The sequence below is a fragment of the Rhinoderma darwinii genome, chromosome 11, assembly GCF_050947455.1.
Source record: "Rhinoderma darwinii isolate aRhiDar2 chromosome 11, aRhiDar2.hap1, whole genome shotgun sequence".
Lineage (NCBI taxonomy): Eukaryota > Metazoa > Chordata > Amphibia > Anura > Rhinodermatidae > Rhinoderma > Rhinoderma darwinii.
The window spans coordinates 45751690-45771072 of record NC_134697.1 but is presented as its reverse complement, the minus strand read 5'-3'; the positions used below and the strand labels follow the sequence as shown (position 1 = coordinate 45771072).

Below are 19383 nucleotides of genomic sequence, written 5' to 3'. Positions count from 1 at the left end.
GGCTTATCACGGTGGGTTATGTTTTGTGTACCTCTATAGGAAAAGCAGTGGTAGTATAAATACTGTTATAAACAATATATATTTCTGAACGCCTGCAGGCAGTATTGTAAATGTATTTGTATACTCCATCCCATTCACTGCATCAAGCACAAGGAGACGTTTTTCTTTATAGGCATCCTAAACAAAATAGTAGCTAAATGTATCTTCTAGAGGTTCTTAAGCCCAATAAAAAAAAGTCTTAATCTGACGGTCCTTGTGACATTCCAGCACACTCAGCCCCAGCCTTCATACTTTCAAACATTGACCTGTCTCTTTAGAAATGCCAAATCCCTCTGGTACTATCTGTACCCTATTTCCTGTGGTGCCAGATAGACACCATGCCTTTTAAAGGACAATTAAATATTACAGTTAAGTTATACTCAACATAAAAAAATAAATAAAAAACTATAAATAAATAAAAAGCAAAATAAATAAATAAAAAGCACTGGTTAAACAAACAGGTTTACATTATTTTTGCAACATTTTAGCACTAGACATAATTCGGATGCTATTAGATTGTTGCTGACGTGTGTCTTCTGTTATTGTGTTAAAAAATGCAAATAAAGCTTAAAAAGTATTACAATATTAGCAAATAAAGATTATAACGAAAAGTTATACAATTTTCCAATATACTTTCTGCATCAATAGTTTTCAAAAGCTCTGATTGTTGTCATTCAATAAAAAACCTTCATTGTTCCCTTCCAGGGGATAAAAATCTGTCCTGGCCATGTGATTATCACACAGGTGCACAACTCGTTACAGTATCTGTCTTGTTAGGGTGCGTTCACATCACCGTTCGTTTCCGCTGAGGGGTTCCGTCTGAGGTTTCTGTCAGGTTAACCCCTCAGCAGAAAGTCAAACGGAAACCTCTGCCTCAGTTTCCCTCACCATTGAACTCAATGGTGCTGGAAACCTAGCTAATGGTTTCCATCTGTCACCGTTGTGACAGGGTTCCGTTGTTTTGGACTGAATCAATAGCACAGTCGACTGAGCTATTGATTCCTTCCAAACACTGATGCCAAAAGGTAGGCTTTTTCAAAATTTTTACTAAAAACCATCAGATGTCATCAGTTGTTGTTAGTTGTCATCAGTTTTTACTATCCGTTTTTAACATCAGTTTTTACCACAATGGTCCACCAACAAGGTAGTCTAGAGTGTGATAATGTGCCAATTTTTATCAGAGTGGTCTATAGTTTTTGATAGATTGGATACATGATAGATTAGATACTTGCGTATTATGTCAGGGTTCTCCTCTTTGCTCCGGCCTCGGCGCTAACATTGAAGTCTGACACACACATTGTAATGTCAAATGTGTCATATTCAGTGCAGCGCCAAGGCCGGCGCCTAGAGAGAGAGCTCAGAAGGCAGCTGCTGTCCACTGAGCTTAGATCAAATCTTCAAAGCAACCTTGTGAGCATGCAAAGACGCCAAACACTAGCCCTAACTTCAGGGAGTAGATAGTTTTTGTCACCTTTCCAATACCCAATCCCACCCCACATCTCCTACCCACCCACACCATGCAGGGATTTCTGTTGTTTCTACTCACACAACAGGGTTCTGGTGTCGGCCGTTAAAAACGGCTGTCTAGGTCCATTTTTAACAGCCGTTTTGCATCTGTTTTGTATCCTTTCCGTGACCGTGTTTTCAGTTTTTGACATTTTTAAAAACAGATGAATTTCATGTGTAGATAATAAAACAGTGCCCTCTGTAGATAATGCTGCAGTGCCCTCTGTATATGGTGCCACACACCCTCTTGTATATAATGCCACACACCCCCTGTAGATAATTACACACTGCCCTCTATATATAGTGCCACACACCCCTGTAGATAATGCTGCAGTGCACTCTGTAGATAGTGCCACACCCCCCTGTATATAGTAACACAACCCAGTGTAGCTAATGCCACAGTGCCTCTGTATATCGTGCCATACACCCCCCTGTAGATAATGCCGCAGTGCGCTTTTTAGATAGTGCCACACCCCCCCAGCATATAGTGCCACACACGCCCCTGCAGATAATGCTGCAGTGCCCTCTGTATATAATGCCACAGTACCACCTGTAGATAATGTCACACAGCCCCCTGTAGATAGCGCCACACAGCGCCCCCTGTAGATTGTGCCACATAGTGCCCCCCTGTAGATAGCGCCACCCCCACTGTATATAGAGCTACCCCCCTTCCCCTGTAGATAGCGCCACTGAAGCTCCCTCTAGAAGCGGAATCCTCGGCCAGAGCATTGCCAACGTTGTGGCCAGGGATTCACTCCGGGAGGAGCACCTGATGCCACTGTCCATATATGGACAGTGACGTCAGGGATTACTCCCTGAATGGAATCCCCGGCCAAAGTATTGCAGACAAAGTTGACAGCGGGACATACGCCTGGCCCCCTGGAGCAGCGGGACACTGACAGGAATCCGGGATTGTCCCACTGAATCCGGGATGGTTGGGAGATAGTCGTCAGGGGCTCCGCCTGGAGCAGAATCCCCAGCAATGCTATGACCGGGGATTTCGCTCCTAGATCACATCCACCTTCCCGCCGTGTGCTGCCGGAAGGTGAATGCGGCAGCACCTTGCGTTAATCCGGGCTCAATTAAAATAGATAGGATGTTGTGCCGCATCTCCCTTTGAGCCAGAACCAAAAACGCTGCAGGTGACGTCTTTGGATCCCGCTCCTGCACAGGTCCAGCGCCGTACGGAGCCACAACGTATGTCCCCTGTGCCAGGACAGATCCCATAGAAAGCTATGGGATCCATTCTAGCATCAGTTTCCCTCCAGCTGTTCTGCAACACGCCGGAGGGAAACTGACAGGGGCAACGGACATATGTGAACGACCCCTAACAAGATGAGCACGAGCATCACATGACCAAGACATATCTCTGGAAGTAAAAAATGAAAGTTCCTATGGAATAATATTGAAAGACACAAGGGATTGATACAGAAACTGTGTTGTAAGGCCGCATGCACACGGCAATGCCCGAAATCATGGGCCGCTATTGCCGCCAACAGTCGCGGACAGCCGCCCGCATTCTCGGCCTGTGCTCCCATACAAAGTATGGGAGCACGAGCCGTGAAAAGCAAAAGATAGGACATGTGCTATCTTTTGCGGTACACTTCAACGACCTGGACACCTTCCCGTAAATAAACAGGAAGGTGTCTGTGAACAATAGAAGTGAATGCGTCCGTAATTGCGGACCATATATGCGGTCCACAACTACAGATGATTTTTACGGTCGTGTGCATTGGGCCCAAGACTGTATAACATTTACTTGCTGAAATCGTAATACTCCTTTAATCATTATTTTAATAAAAAGTCCTGCCACTTTCTAATATACTTTGTGTTTCAATTTTTTTACAATTTTCCAGATATAAGCTTGTTAATGAATAAAAACATCCTTGTTTATATACAGAGTCTAAAATATAGTCCTATGTTCACACAACTTCAGTTTACAGTGTATCAGTCTCATGTATTTCCCCGCCGATCATCCATTTCAAGGGGCCGTGGTGCTGCTCCATCGTTTACCAGGCACAGCTCCATACTTTTTATAGTGGCTGTGCCTGGTATTACAGCTCATTGCAGCTTCATCCCCTTCAAGTAAATGGGACTGAGCTGTAATACCATACACAGCCACTATTAAAAGTACGAAGCTATACAGTACGGAGCTGAGTAATTAATTAAGGGTTCCCACCAACTCAATATTGATGGCCTATCATAAGTAAGGAGAAAAACTGTTCAGTCATACTACTCAATTTTTTATTGCAACTTGTTTTTTGTCATTGCGTAATGCTTTAAGGGTTATTATTACTTTTATTTTTTTAATGTTACTCTCAAGATAGGACTAGGGTTAGATGGGTGGAGATGCATAGTTGGTGGAGACTATTCTTCTATTTTTGATGAGAAAGTAGATCAGGCTGTGCATGGACACCATTATAGGTGATCTATCAGCATAATATGCTGCCCTATTTAAAGAGGCTCTGTCACCACATTATAAGTGCCCTATCTTCTACATAATGTGATCGGCGCTGTAATGTAGGTAACAGCAGTGATTTTTATTTAGAAAAACGATAATTTTTGTCAGAGTTATGACCTATTTTAGCTTTATGCTAATGACTTTCCATATAGACAACTGGGCGTGTTTTACTTTTTGACCAAGTGGGCGTTGTGGAGAAAAGTGTATGACGCTGACCAATCAGTGACCAATCAGCGTCATACACTTCTCTCCATTAATTTACTCTGCACATAGTGATCTTACTAGATCACTATGTGCAGCCACATACACACACACTAATGTTACTGAAGTGTCTTGAGAGTTAATAGACATCACCTCCAGCCAGGACGTGATGTCTATTCACAATCCCGACACTTCGGTAATGTTTGTGTGGTACTTACAGCACAGCAAGGGTAATCTCGCTGTAAAATGTCATTTACAGCGTAATCTCATGAGATTACCCTTGCTGTGCTGTAAATCCCACCCAAACGTTACCGAAGTGTCGGGATTGTGAATAGACATCACATCCTGGCTGGTGGTGATGTCTATTAACTCTCAAGACACTTCAGTAACATTAGTGTGTGAGTATGTGGCTGCACATAGTGATCTAGTAAGATCACTATGTGCAAAGTAAATGAATGGGGAGAAGTGTATGACGCTGATTGGTCACTGATTGGTCAGCGTCATACACTCCTCTGTACAACGCCCACTTGGTCAAAAAGTAAAACACGCCCAGTTGTCTATCATAATAGTCATTAGCATAAAGCTAATATAGGTCATAACTCCATCAAAAATTATAATTTTTCTAAATAAAAATACTACTGTTACCTACATTACAGTGCCAATCACATTATGTATGAGATAGGGCACTTATAATGTGGTGACAGAGCCTCTTTAAGGGCAGTTTACAGATGTAGCAATCCTTATCTTGACCCTAATAACTAGCTGCAGTGAGGTAACTTATTACTTAAGCCATTAAAACCATTAAACCATTAAAAAGGCAAGGTAAAGCTTTTTGCCACAATGTATTTAATACGTTAGAAGCCAAGTTAAAGATCTCTACATCTGTATTATTGCAACAGGTCCACTGTACCAATAGCCCAAACAGAACAAAAATATATTGTGCCCTTTGGCTAATAGCTCTTAAGAAAAAAAAAACATGAACTCATGGTTATTAGCCAAATGGCACATCTTTTTATTTGTGTCGTTTGGGCTAATAGTACAGCGGACCAGTCTTATTAATATTCTGCCCTTAATCAGAGCTGCATAGTATGGTGACAATGACAGATTCACTTTTTATAGAATCTTTCTACTGGATAACTTTCCTCTGTGAAATCTTTCTCTTCCCCTATTCCCTTAACGCTTTAATTTAAAACTACATTCTTTCATATGATCACAAAGTCCTTGCTTGACAAGGTGCCTGTTAAAATCTTACCTGTGGGCTAAGAATCAGTGGAGATTGAAGAGGCAAAGAGGAGCTCAGTTTCTAATGCAACCATTGGCCATGCACAAGACTATTATGACAGAGATCCTTGCATGGAACTCAAATTCACCCAAAGAGTTGGTGACAGCACATAGAAACCAGAATGGATATGTAGAAGAACTTTCCTTTACGCCAATACCATGTGGTGCTTCAGCTTATCAAAGCCATTTTCAAGCATACATTTTTTCAGAGGTCACTAACTACTTTTAAGAATTTGTGTAGTAGTGTGGGTGAATCTCACCATACCCACCATGCGGCGAGCACATTGATCGGGGTGCTGACTGAACATAGAAGTTTACATAGAACTCAATTAGTTGACAATCTCTTTACGATGAGAAAAGATTTATGGCACTTGCCAGTGAATGTTGGGACATATGAACTGGTCCATGTCCATTGCTTCTTTAGCGTTAGGGCCCTAGTATTGATTTCAACTTGGTGACTAAGTGTATACATTTTATATGTACCCATATGCTCATGTTGGATTCTTGTGAATGCTTTAATACTGGTACTTTTGGTAAATTATGGCCATTATAGTCAACTGTGTGTGCACCTATAGTGTAAAGAATATATTATATGCAGGTTTTTTTTTAAGGGAAATAAGGATAACATGGTCAAGCACTGTAAGCTTTAGATTTTTTTTAGTGGCTGTACTCATTCTCTGGCATGTGCAAGCATCAATCTCCATACACACAGTAAGACTCTATTCTGTTCCCTGTTTACAGGCTCTTTAATGTGTATGACCTATGAATGATCCACAAAGATCTGTTATAATCTGTCATGATTCGTTATGACAATTTTTTCTGTTATGTTTACGCTCGATGTCTGTTTTTTTTTACAAAATAGAATTGTGCAGCATGCTTCGCTATTAGACCATTAAACAGCAATGGGAACCTGAATGCTAGAAACTAATGCAAAGTGAGCCTTACCTTTAGATTCTAATCCAAAAGTACTACATTACAAATAAGCAGCAAGGCTGTCTGGGCTACAAGCTATGATGTGGCTTAGAAATAGGAAGGGCAAAGGCTACTGCAGCAAGGCCCAATAGTACAAAAATATAAGAGTGGTATTATATGACTGACACAGTGACATAAAATGCTAATTGTTTGATATCCTATTAAGCAGATTCTATTGTTACTGGTGATTATCAAGGACTAGGTATATATCTTTTGCACTGAGGTACCAGAGCCTCTAGCCACAACTTATGACTAGTAACACTGCTAAAGTTGGCACTCTATAAGTAAAAGACGAGGTTATTATTATTTTTATTATTAATATTATTATTATTAATAATAATAATAATAATAATAATAATAATAATAATAATAATAATAATATAATATAATGGAAGGTATGGCAGTGGGGACTAAAAATAGGCAATAAAGTCGGGATTTGTATTTTCCCAATCAGCACAACTTTCCCTTCTATTTCTCTGACATCCAGAATTGTGTTGGGCTTTATGGATTCTCTCTGTATATTTGTATTCTCAGAAGAAAGGTTTAATTTATTAAATGCACTTCTAGTCATGTGAAAGGTGACATTTTCCAAGGCTGTCGGAAACAGACGGCTTTCAGAGCTTCAAAATAAATGTTTTCTTTTAAAGCCCAATAATATCATCAATGATTCACAATCAGCATCGGTGTATTTTGCCCGGCTTCAGAGGAGGATTATTAAACCAATATCCCTCCATCGACTTGGTTGGTACCTAGACAAATGAGCTGTCACCTTGAGTTTATAGCACATATTTCAGCTCGGTATACATTTATTCTGGTCAGTTTTTGGTTTGTTGCAAACATTTCTTGACTACGGATGTAGCCATCTTTATCTTGACACTGTATTTAATGCGTTAAAAGTCAAGATAAAAACAATACATCTGTACCATCGTCTGCATTTTCACTAATAATTCATTACAAATTGTATTGTACATTACAAGGAAAGACATGTAGGAACTGCTATGATAATAAGATAAGATAATACAGCTAATAAGGAGAGATGAACGAATGAACGAATGGATTTGGCACAAATCGAGCACTGATTTTGGTTTTGGCGAATCTGAAATTTTTTGGGGTTTGCATCTCACAAATTGTCAGAATGGCGGCAGACGACAAGCGCCGCCGCCATTTTGCAGATTATAGAGAAAAAAGAGCAGGGAAGAGAAGATTTTAAAAAAAATACCATACTTACTACCTCCCTCGGTTTCCTAAAGCGATGCGTCCCTGCCGGACTCCTGAGATGACGTTGTACTGTCACATGTGATCGCTGAAGCAAATTACAGGCTGCAGCGATCACATGGGACACAACTATGTCATTTCACCTACCGGCCCCCTGCTAGGACATAGTTTTGTCCCATTTGACCACTGCAGCCAATCACAGGCTGCAGCGGTCACATGGGATAAAACGACGTCGTCTCAGGAGGCCGGCAGGGATGCGTTGCTATGGGAGACCAGGGTAGGTGGTGAGTAGGGTGGAATCGCAAGTGCCCTAATTGCCTTGTTTGACTCCCTGATGTCTTCTAGGACTATATCCCACTTGGACACCATCCTAGAAGTCATCAGACAGTCTGCAATCGGGGGACAAATTGAAATGAAATGAAGTTCAGGAAATTCGCTCATCACTAATAATGATGTCTCTTCCAATTTTAAATGCATCTGAAATAAAAAATGAAACAACTTTCCAAACAGTCTTAATGAAAATTCTCCTACTCTTTTTTTGGCTACAGCTCCTATGCAGACCTATGTGTTTCCATGGTAACAGACTAGAAAGCCTGTGTAATCTGATCCTGCCATCATACTTCGTTTCGTCATTCCCCTGGTTCTACCATTTGATAAATCAAAATAAAGTAGGAAACAGATGGAAGAGAATGTGATTGCAGGATCAAATTACAAATGGTTTGATAGTAGTCTGTTGCCATGAAGACACATAGGCCTGCATATTAGCTGTAGATGCAAAATGATAGATTTTTAATACTATTTGCTGCGTTGCCTTATTTTTAATTCTAGGTGCATTGGAACAATACAAAAACATTGGTGGACCTTCCCTTTAACCCCTTCCCGACATCCGCCATATATATATACAGCAGAGGTCGGGTGGAGGAGTATGAACCAGGCTCACGGGCCTGACAAAGAGCCTGTTGGCTGCATGTAACAACCAGCACTTCAGTGTAATAAGTGGGATTAAGCTTGAGCTGGTCCCAGCTTGTTTAACCCCTTAGATGCCGCAGTCAAAACCAACCTCGGCATCTAAGCCATTAGAAGTACGGGGCGACCCCCTGTGACGTTGCATCGCCCCCTTCCCACGAAGCAATCGCGGGTAGCCGATGGATGACATGGCAACCTGTGGGCCTAATGAAAGCCCCTGGTCTGCCATTTTTTTTATTCCATTTTTTTTTGGGGAGATGTAGTGACCAAAAACCAAACAGCTATTCTGGCGTTGTGGCATTATTATTTTTTTACTGCATTCCCCGTGTGGAACAGTAGGCTCCGAAGTATTCATAAAGAAAAGTGGGAACATAACTAAAATGGGTTTCAAAGTATAAACTATGTGAGCAATATAATGATTAAATTGCTTGAATGTCTTTTATTTGCACTCCAAACCAGCTTGATACATTACATTGTATGTATCGCTTATCACAATCTCCGGGACCCCGGATCTCCCCAAGTTACATTTTTTGGTGTGCCCCCAGTTTTAGAGAAGGGTGGCATAACCCGCAACTGGTTTCCTCATCTGTCATCTAATAATTTAGCGGAACCTGTTGAGCCCCATGGCTCATATCACCCGTGAGGAAGTGTTATGGGGAAAACCAGAGCTGGGACGCTTTCTTTCCATGGGCCCAAGAGAAGCATTATTATCTGCTTCTATACTACTATATGTACTCCCTTGGGTCAGCTGCGTTATGCAATTCCATTATTTGGCTTGTATGCATAAATGTAACATTTTATTACTAAGCTAGGTTTCAGTACAATACTCTTAATATCTTATTTATGATTGCACTGATTTACTCGGATGTATTAGTCTATGTCTTAGTTTATATATTTTTAATTTGCAAGTCAATTTTGTATGATAATGGAAGATATCATTTGTGATATTAGAAATAATAATTTGCTTAGCCAACATGTCAACATAACAGGTTCTGCAGAGTATATATGATATAATTGGGTTTATCCCCCTCTACATGATGTGGCAGCACATAGAGTAGTAATAATTATTGACCATTCTCTGCATATTTTGCCTGGTATAGATTAATCAAGACTCATCATCAGTTTCCTGCTACAATCCAATTGCATTTTCTCAATGAAGACAAAATATCATTAGTCTCACATTAACCTTTGAAATAACACCATAAATGGTCCCTGGTACAGGAAGAAAACGATACAACGATACAAAAATGGATAGTAAAATTCTCATTTGGTAACAATTTTTCTATTCTAATATTCTAATATGGTTATAGAATCGAGGCCGAGAAATGGCAATATATCTCATAATCAGTTTGCATAAAAGTATACATATAAAAGCATTACTTTCATACATTGATGATGCATTCATCTTTAATACACATTCATGATGACACATCCATGCCTACATTATATATTTCATGTTATTCAACAGAAATAAAACTTATATTAATGGACTTGTATTGAGTAGAGTTAAGTGAAATGCTCCATCTGATTCACAAGATTAGTGATTCACTGACCCACATGATCCACCAGCTCTTAGAATACAATGGGAGAATCAATATTCCTTTTATCCTCTTCAATTTGTTTAGCTTGAGAATTCTATTTGCCTAGTGTATCACGATGGCATCAAAATTTTGTAGCAATTCTCAAATTGGTAAATCGGCAGATTTAATTTCTGGTGGGTGAAGCAGGACCTTTCCCATTCTACTGTTTTTAACACTTAGCCTTACTATGGTAGATATAGTCCAAAGTGCAGTTTTTAGTATTCATGGTACCCAGTTAGTACTCAAAAGTGCCGTCTTACGGCTTTATTTTGGAAACCTCAGTATAAACAGTGTTGTTACCTAATTGATAATCTGAAGGCAAATTGTAGTTCGAGTTTATGTACTGTATATCATACCAACCCTTTGTTCTTCTAAAAATGTTAATAGTCTTTGTATTCGGTCTTGTAAGAATGCTTCTGAAGAACTCACTATGATTGCATAGTTTATTACAACTGCGGGTTTATTTTTCCACCCAAAATAACCCAATTGTGTCTTAACTTTTTCTTATTTCAGATGTTAACTGGCAGTAATAGAATTAGTTTGATGCATGAAGTTGTGCTGTGTGCTTTCATACTACTGTTTGCCAATGTCTTTTTCTTTAATACTATATCCCGGTGTCCAAGGGACTTAAGAAAATCTGACAAGCTAGATGAAGTTTATTGGCTTTGTTTATCAGAAAAACCCTCCAGCTTATGAGGCTTGACATTAAGAATAGATATAACTCAAGATAGCTGAAATTACATTGAGAGATTAAGGGACAGGAGCAAAATCGTTCAGATGAGCTTCTATAAATTACGTTGTTGGTTTCTCTGAAACAGGAAGTCTCCGCTAGAGACGGATGTACTTTTATTACTATATCTTCTAGGATATTTCAGAATCATGTAAAATTTATATTATTTTTATTTTTCAGTGTACCAACATTCCAGACCCTTACTGAAGAAATACTTAGTAAAGTTGCCGATGTACTTGAAGAGGTAAGAAAAACATACTGTATTTCATTTATCATATTCTTATATTATGTAAATTGTGTTACTATAACCTCTGTCCTCCTGTGGAGATTTCACACTCAGGTAAATATTTTGTTATATTTTGTGAATAATGATGTCTCTTATAGTTCATGACTTTTTCAGGCGATTTATACTACTTCTTACAGTTACAGCGTAATTGTGCATTTAACAAAGTTACATGGTTAAAATCTGCATACAATGTTTTACTTCTTCTGCACTTCATATTCCATGTTGTTTCCTCCATTCGTATACACACAATAGCTACTTTCAGGATTATATTAGTTGCCCTTGGAAACAGACAACAGTTTAGCTCCACTCTGCCCTCAGACATGTGACATAATAGCTTAAGGCCAGGGGCATAGCTATAAGGGGTGCAAAGGGAACAGTCAAACCTAGGCCCTGGGGCCTGAGGGCAAAGGCGTAGCTAGGCTTTTCTTCTCATGGGGCAAAAGATTCCGTTTTGTGCCCTCCCATCTGAAACTCGCAGTCTCCCACCACCATTTAAGATAACGTAACGTTATTTTTTTTATTTAACATAAGCAACAATACAAAAAGTTTTCACATATCACACACTATACAGTGGTTTCTGCCATAGACGGAAACCAGGTTGTAGATGTGAACTGAGCTTTATACACACAGGACTTGTCACAGGAATGCTGGAGCGTGGTTCTCATGCACATGTGCCAGCCCGAGCGGCTGCTGCATCAGCTGCTTTCTTAAACAGACAGACGTTGCTGTGTAAGTTTAAGTAAGCAGTTGATGCAGTAACTGCCTGGTGTGGCAGACTTATCAGTGATTTGTAAGCGTGGCAGATCAGGCGGCTGCCACATCAGCTAATTTACTATATGACGAAGCGCCCCAACTGCTGCCCTGCCACGCCGTGACTCTGGTCAACACAACCTTTCTGCACTAGCATTAACAACTGGGTGTTACCATGCCACTTAAAGGGCTATGTCCCTACACAGACTGTCAGTGTCCAATTATCACTGACTGTATGTAGGGAAGCATCCTCTTGATAAGGGGACTGGTAACACCAAGTTGTCACTTAGTCCTGGGCTACAGGGAGATTTCTTTGTGGATTAACTATAACAGATATGTCAGGAAAGATGACAGCTGCTCTATAAATCCCTGCCTGAGGAAGCCCAAGACGCTTCTGCCGCATACGGGAAAAAAAGGACCTGGGATATAGACGGGCACACTTTTTATTAAATGGGTTGTCCATAATTAGGTAAAAGTTTCTTCTTTTTCAGGACCAGTGCTACTCTTGTTATGGGCTGTGTCTGGTATTGCACCTCATCCTCATTCACTTGCTGCAATACCAATTCTATGTCAGAGACCACACATTTAAAGGGGTTTTCCAGCCAGTAAAAATTGATAGCCTATCCTCAGGATAGGCTATCAATAGCTGATAGGTTGGGGTCCGACTCCCGTGACCCCTGCCGATCAGTTGTTTTCAAGGGGGTGCAGGGTTCGTACGAGCGCTGCTTCCCCTTCATTTCTACTTGCTAACTGTGAATCTTCGACACACATGTAACGACAATTCACAGGTATTGCAACCTTCTTCTCCCATTGAAGTAAATGGGAGAAAAGACGGCAAAACCTGTGAATTGCCGCTACATCTGTGTCGACGATTCACAGTGAGCAAGTAGAAAGAAGGGGAAGCAGTGCTCATACGAGCGCTGCAGCCCCTTCAAAACAGCTGATCGTTGGGGATCCCGGGGGTCGGACCCCGACCTTCCAGCTATTGATGGCCTATCCCGAGGATAGGCTATAAATTTTTACTGGTTTAAAACCCCCTTTATGTCAAAAGGCTGTTGGTTATTAGGTGCTTGGAGGCTGAAGGGTTAAAAGAGGTAGGGTGTATGGGAGTATAATCACAGACTTACAGAGGAGTGGCAATGAGAAGGGTATATTACAGTGTATTTATAGACATAGAGGAATGAAAGTTGGCAGGACATATGAGTATATAATTTCAGACTTACATTGGGGTGTCAGTGGGCAGGATTATGAGGGTGTCATGGAGTCAAAGTACTTTGTCCCACTTTTTTTATGAACTAAACTTTCCAGATTACCTAATTGTTCTAGTTTTGGATTGATAGTCCTAAATCTAGCATCCAAAAGGGGACATGGCATGTCAGAAAACACTATGTGAGACTTATACTACACTATTGTGTTTCATTATCTCTGAACAACACTACCATACCTCCCAAACCGTCCCGGATCCAGCGGGACAGTCCCGGTTTCTCACCGATGTCCCGCCGTCCTGGGCGGTCTGCAGCAGCGATCAGAAGAAGGCAGGAGTCTTGCGACGGTGTTCTCACTGGGATCGATGCCGGCCCGGAGTGGACCAGTCCAGTCACCTGACCTGTTCCCTGACCTGTCATCTGACCTCACCGGTCAGATGACTGGACTAGTCCCCTCCCAGGCCGGCATCAACACCAGTGAGAACGCCGCTGCAAGACTCCTGCCATCTTCTGACGGTGAGTGACGTCAAAGCAGAGCGGAGAGTGGCAGCATTAGGGCCGGCTATCTCTACCGCTCTCCGCTCTGGCAGCAATGTGACACTTACAGGGGGACTTTGTGTGGAGCTATCTACTGGGGGGCTGCGTGTGGAGCTATCTACAGGGGGGCTGTGTGTGGAGCTATCTACAGGGGACTGTGTCTGGAGCTAACTACAGGGGGACAGTGTGTGGAGCTATCTACAGGGGAGCTGTGTATGGCGCTATCTACAGGGGGGCTGTGTGTGGCACTATGTACAGAGGTGCTATATCTGGTGCTATGTACAGGGGGGCTGTGTGTGGCGCTATCTACAGGGGGTGGGCTGTGTCTGGCGGTTACTATAGGGGGGCTGTGTCTGAAGCTATCTACAGGGGGGCTTTGTGTGGAGCTATCTACAGGGGGGCTGTGTTTGGCGCTATGTACAGGGGGGCTGTATATGGCGCTATGTACAGGGGGGCTGTGTGTGGTACTATCTACAGAGGGGCTGTGTGTGGCGCTATCTACAGGGGGCTGTATCTGGCACTATGTACAAGGGGCTGTGTCTAGAGCTATCTACAGGGGGGCTGTGTGTGGCGCTATCTACAGGGGGGCTGTGTCTGAAGCTATCTACAGGGGGGCTGTTTGTGGCGCTATCTACAGGGGGCTGTATCTGGAGCTATCTACAGGGGGCTGTGTGTGGAGCTATCTTTAGGGGGCTGTATCTGGAGCTATCTACAGGGGGGCTGTGTGTGGCGCTATCTACAGGGGGGCTGTGTCTGAAGCTATCTACAGGGGGGCTGTTTGTGGCGCTATCTACAGGGGGCTGTATCTGGAGCTATCTACAGGGGGCTGTGTGTGGAGCTATCTTTAGGGGGCTGTATCTGGAGCTATCTACAGGGGGGCTGTGTGTGGCGCTATCTACAGGGGGGCTGTGTCTGAAGCTATCTACAGGGGGGCTGTTTGTGGCGCTATCTACAGGGGGCTGTATCTGGAGCTATCTACAGGGGGCTGTGTGTAGAGCTATCTACATGGGTGCTGTGTGTGGAGCTATCTACAGGGGGGCTGTGTGTGGCGCTATGTACAGGGGGCTGTATCTGGTGCTATGTACTGTACAGGGGGGATGTGTGTGGCGCTATCTACAAGGGGGCTGTGTGTGCCGCTATCTACAGGGGGCTGTATCTGGAGCTATCTACAGGGGGGCTGTGTGTGGAGCTATCTACAGGGGGTTGTGTGTGGAGCTATCTACAGGGGGGCTGTGTATGATGCTATGTACAGGGGGGCTGTATCTGGTGCTATCAACAGGGGGGCTCTGGTGGATGATTTTTCCATTGACCCGTAGCAGAGTTACACAACTGGAAAAAAAAAAATCCCCATCATGCAACTCTGCTACCTGTCAATTTAAAAGTCATTAACCACAGGGTCTCCCTCTTGACTTTCATTGTTCTCAGCCTTTTAGTTTGTCCTGCAGCTGCTGCCGTGATGAGCAAATGTTATATCCAAGATAGGAAAAGTAACATAAAGACGACATAACCGGATCCATAATATCTGTGATATCCAGACAGTCTAGAGATCCGCAGTGAGAATGTGCGCACGTTGTTTGCAGAAGGATCTGGCCGTGATTTGATGTGTTTATGCGGGATATTGGGCGTGGTTTAAAATGTCCCTCTTTTCCGAATTCAAAAGTTGGGAGGTATGAACACCACCAGTTTTCCCTCTGCATTCATTTTTCACAAGACCCAGAGAGTCGCCACAACTATTGACTTGATAATGTCCTGTTTTTATCTTTTCCGGCATGCGTTTTCATCTGCTTAGTTCATTTTGTCAATAATCTTCTGTGCTCCACTTAGTACTTTTCTCAGCGTGCCGTCTCTCCTGCTGCCCAAAGTATTGTGTATGACAGCAAGTGCAGACATTCTAAAGTAATATCTAGCAGGGTCTTCTTCTGAAGCACTGCAGGCCCCTGGCAAATGAAAGGAACACTTTACTTTGCCCAAAATAGGCAGAAATATATGTGAATGCTCCTGCTTTTATTTCATTAGAATAAACTTTTTAAAGTGAATGACCAAGGTTTGGGTCTGTTTTGTACTGTGAGTGCAAATGGATACTTTTTTGTAATGAAATGTGATGGAAAAACTTTGCTCATGTAGTATACGAGAAGGAATTAATTGAAAGAGGTTTCCAAAGCTAGTAAGCGTTTGCATATTACTAGGACATGCTATCACGTACTAGTCGATGGTGGTCTGACTTCTGGAACCTCACTGATCTTTAGAATAAATGAGCTAAGTACTGAAAATCCTTATAATGACGGAGACCAAGTTTTATGACTCCTTAACAGATTTTCCTTGCACAGCGATGCTCTCGGCCTACCACTGTACAAGGAACTGCAGCACAGCCCGATCCACTTAAATGGGGCTGTGTTGCAGTTCCCATTACAGTAGGCGGCTCGGAGCACCATTATGCAGGAAAATTCTGTGAATGAGCCGCATTACTTAACTTCCTTCATTCCTCGGATCTTTAGTGCCTGATGGGCAGGAGTCATAGAGGTTTACCTTCACAAATCATGATGTTATGGTATATCCTAGAAACATTAGGTTATTTGGATTTGCACCATGTGTTTCCCGGTTAACAAACTACAAATAAAGCCTACAGTATGTAGTCTAATTATGAATGAATATTGCCATTCATCTATCCCTTTCTTATTACTAAAATACCAATTGAAGTATTAGACAGATAAAAGGGAAAGTAACTGCAGTATCAGACTACACAGAGTTTGATTGTAGTCTGCTACCATGGATACACATAGGTCTGTATAGGAGTTGTAGATACAAAACAATAGGAAATTGATAATTAGGACTATTTGCAAAGTTGCTTTATTTTTTACGCAGTAAAAAAAAAATGGTTATAAAACGACACCTTCTCTTAAAGATGACTGCAGGAAATTTACTTCATACACCTAAAAACCTTTTTATGTGATGATTTTGACTTTTTATTATTCTATGCTTTTTATTAAGAGTTTAAAGTGATAATGATTTTTCTTCTCCCACAATGAGAGCCGCACAACATACCTTTTACCCTCTTAGAATAACACTTGCACTAAAAAAATAAGTTTTACTACGTATGTACTACGTATGTACTACGTATGTAGACGAGGATGTACTGGAAAAGTCCTTACAAAAATAAAGAGCTGTAAATCTCCAGCGTATATGTGAACATACAGTACTGCTGTCGTCTCTGAAATGTCATCAAGATTCATCCACACCTTTGGGAACAAGCCAGGATTGTCAATCGCACTCTGTGGCAGCATGCAAAGGCCAGGCGAGCACATCAGTACAGATTTCTGCTCCTGTAATTCTAGGGTACTGATAATTATAGGGTTTATTAAAAGCAAAACTAGTGTGCCTTGAACAAATGTAACATTAAATTATTGCAACGATATCATGGATATGGTCTTTACAGTGTAAGTGATAACGTTGAAGATTTTTGCTTGCTAGAATTGAGATCCAAAGTAGTGAAAGATTCACACTTTGATGTCATCCTACTATGATGCATTACTATCATCAATATGGCAATAAAACTTCTTTGCATGCGTTAAAGTTGGACACATTCTATTATATGTAGAACCTGCTGTAAATATACGCTTAAAGTGCGAACCTCCGTAAAAGTCACCCAGAATGTCAGATAACTGTGTAAGTGTCATGGTGTGACTGTGTGCGTATATTCATATATAGTATGTATGTGGTTGTTTAGGCTCTTTATGGAGGTAATATTTGTGGTTCAATAATAACTTTTCTATAAAAATACAGGAAACCTCAAACTAAACCAAAAACAGGTATAAGGAGTCCCCACAATATAAGTAGACAACCTATAAACATAAGCACAGGGGACATAGCACCCTAGAAATAAGTATAACTGCTAAGTATTGCAAAAAATTGAAAAATATTTAATACATAATAGATATCAACAATACTTGGTGTCAAGAACAAATGTATAAAAAAAGGTAATAATCGGAGAGAATACAAGGTGGGTAAGATGTTAAAAAACATAGGGGTCAACAGAACAACCCACCTCAAAATAGCAGAACCACTCCTACATAACGTCACCACTCTATTATCAAAAAGGCCTATAATATGATAAAGACATGACCATAGGAAAATTGTATTGGATGCATGGATGTAGGTACATACATAAAGTACTAACTAATGATGCACATACACCATCTACAAGACTATACCCAGAAGTGGTAATAAGAAATGTAAATCAATCACCCATACATTACCGTGTAATGACAGGGTGAAAAAGCGGAAGGCTATTAAAGAAGCATACTTGAAGTCACATGTTAAAATGGGTTGGGACGATTACAAGGATACCAAATATGTATGGGTTTATATGTTTTCCTACGTTTTGGAAAAAAGTGGTTTTATTTTTACTGTAATCAATTTTTTTTTCATATACTTTATTTAACTGTTTTATGTTTTTTCTTTTCTCCCACTTTGGGACTTCACTTTGCGATATTCTGATCGCTTATATAATGCTTTGGTATATTTAGTATACCAAAGTATTATTGCCTGTCAGTGTAAAACTGACAGGCAATCTATTAGGCCATGCCTCTGGCATGGTCTAATAGGCAGTTGCTGAAGGCAGACCTGGGGGCCTTTGTTAGGCCCCCTGGCTGCCACCGTAACCCATCAGCGCCCTGCGATCTGTTGCGGGGTGCCGTTGGGGTGGCAGAGGGAGCTCTCTGTCAAACACATTAGATGCCGCTGTGACTATTGGGTTAAACTGCAGGAATCGGAGAGCGCTTCGATTACGGCAGTTGCGGCAGAAGCCTGGCTGTGTATAACAGCCGTGATCCTGCCGCTGATCTTGTGGGTACAGTGGCAGTACCCACGAGATCAGAGATCAGATAAGATATATCCGTCGCTCGTCGTTAGGGGGTTAAACACATTTTACATTTTTGAACTGAACTACATAAAGATATTGAATTGGAGACTGGCACATCATTAGAATTCAATAAGGGCACAGGTGACTTCATTATTTCCCTGGGTGCTATCACCAATGGCACAGATGTAATTGTAATATCTTATTCCATTGATAAAGTTCCAATGCAAAGATTTCTAAGTATTCTTCAAATAGATGGACCAGAATTTAAAATATTAAGACAATGATGAGAGGCATGAATAATTCCAAACAGTGGAAGAAAATTGACTATATCGTACTGTAAAATTCTCAATATTACCCAGAAGCCCTTGGAGATATTTTAGCTATGAGTTATTTTAAAATTAGCTGTATTGTCTTTTAAGAAATGTCATGGATCACATCTGCGGATGACTAAAAAAGAAAGAAACGATTGAAGTAGATTTGTTTTCTGTCTGCCGAGAGCGTTCTTTTATATTATGTTCTTGCTTGCAGCTTAGAAAGACCTTTTCTGTATATGTCTAATATCCAATATAAATCATGTACAGTTTTCCAAAACAAAAAATATCTTATGGTTGTTTAAACAGAAATTGACTGCCCTTAAGTCACTGCTTGCAATAAGAGCTGCCTAAGTCATCAACTGCAATTTGAAACAAGTGCAGACAATCACATCAAGTTTATATGTGAAAAAGTAAAGTTTCTTGATGCTTCAGCATAACTCAGAAAAATAAAATTGTAATCCAGCAGTTCTCACTGAATACCT

At 41.1% G+C, this 19383-nt stretch overlaps 1 protein-coding gene across 2 annotated transcripts in view; it reads left to right on the top strand.

The window, feature by feature from the left end:
* The window catches only part of PRKG1 (protein kinase cGMP-dependent 1), a 699395-nt gene that overhangs the window by 543065 nt on the left and 136947 nt on the right, over positions 1 to 19383 (top strand). For both annotated transcript variants that reach the window (XM_075841194.1, XM_075841192.1), the window contains exon 5: positions 11132 to 11195. In XM_075841194.1, the coding sequence (XP_075697309.1) occupies positions 11132 to 11195 (64 nt within the window). The remainder of the gene's footprint in view (positions 1 to 11131; positions 11196 to 19383) is intronic.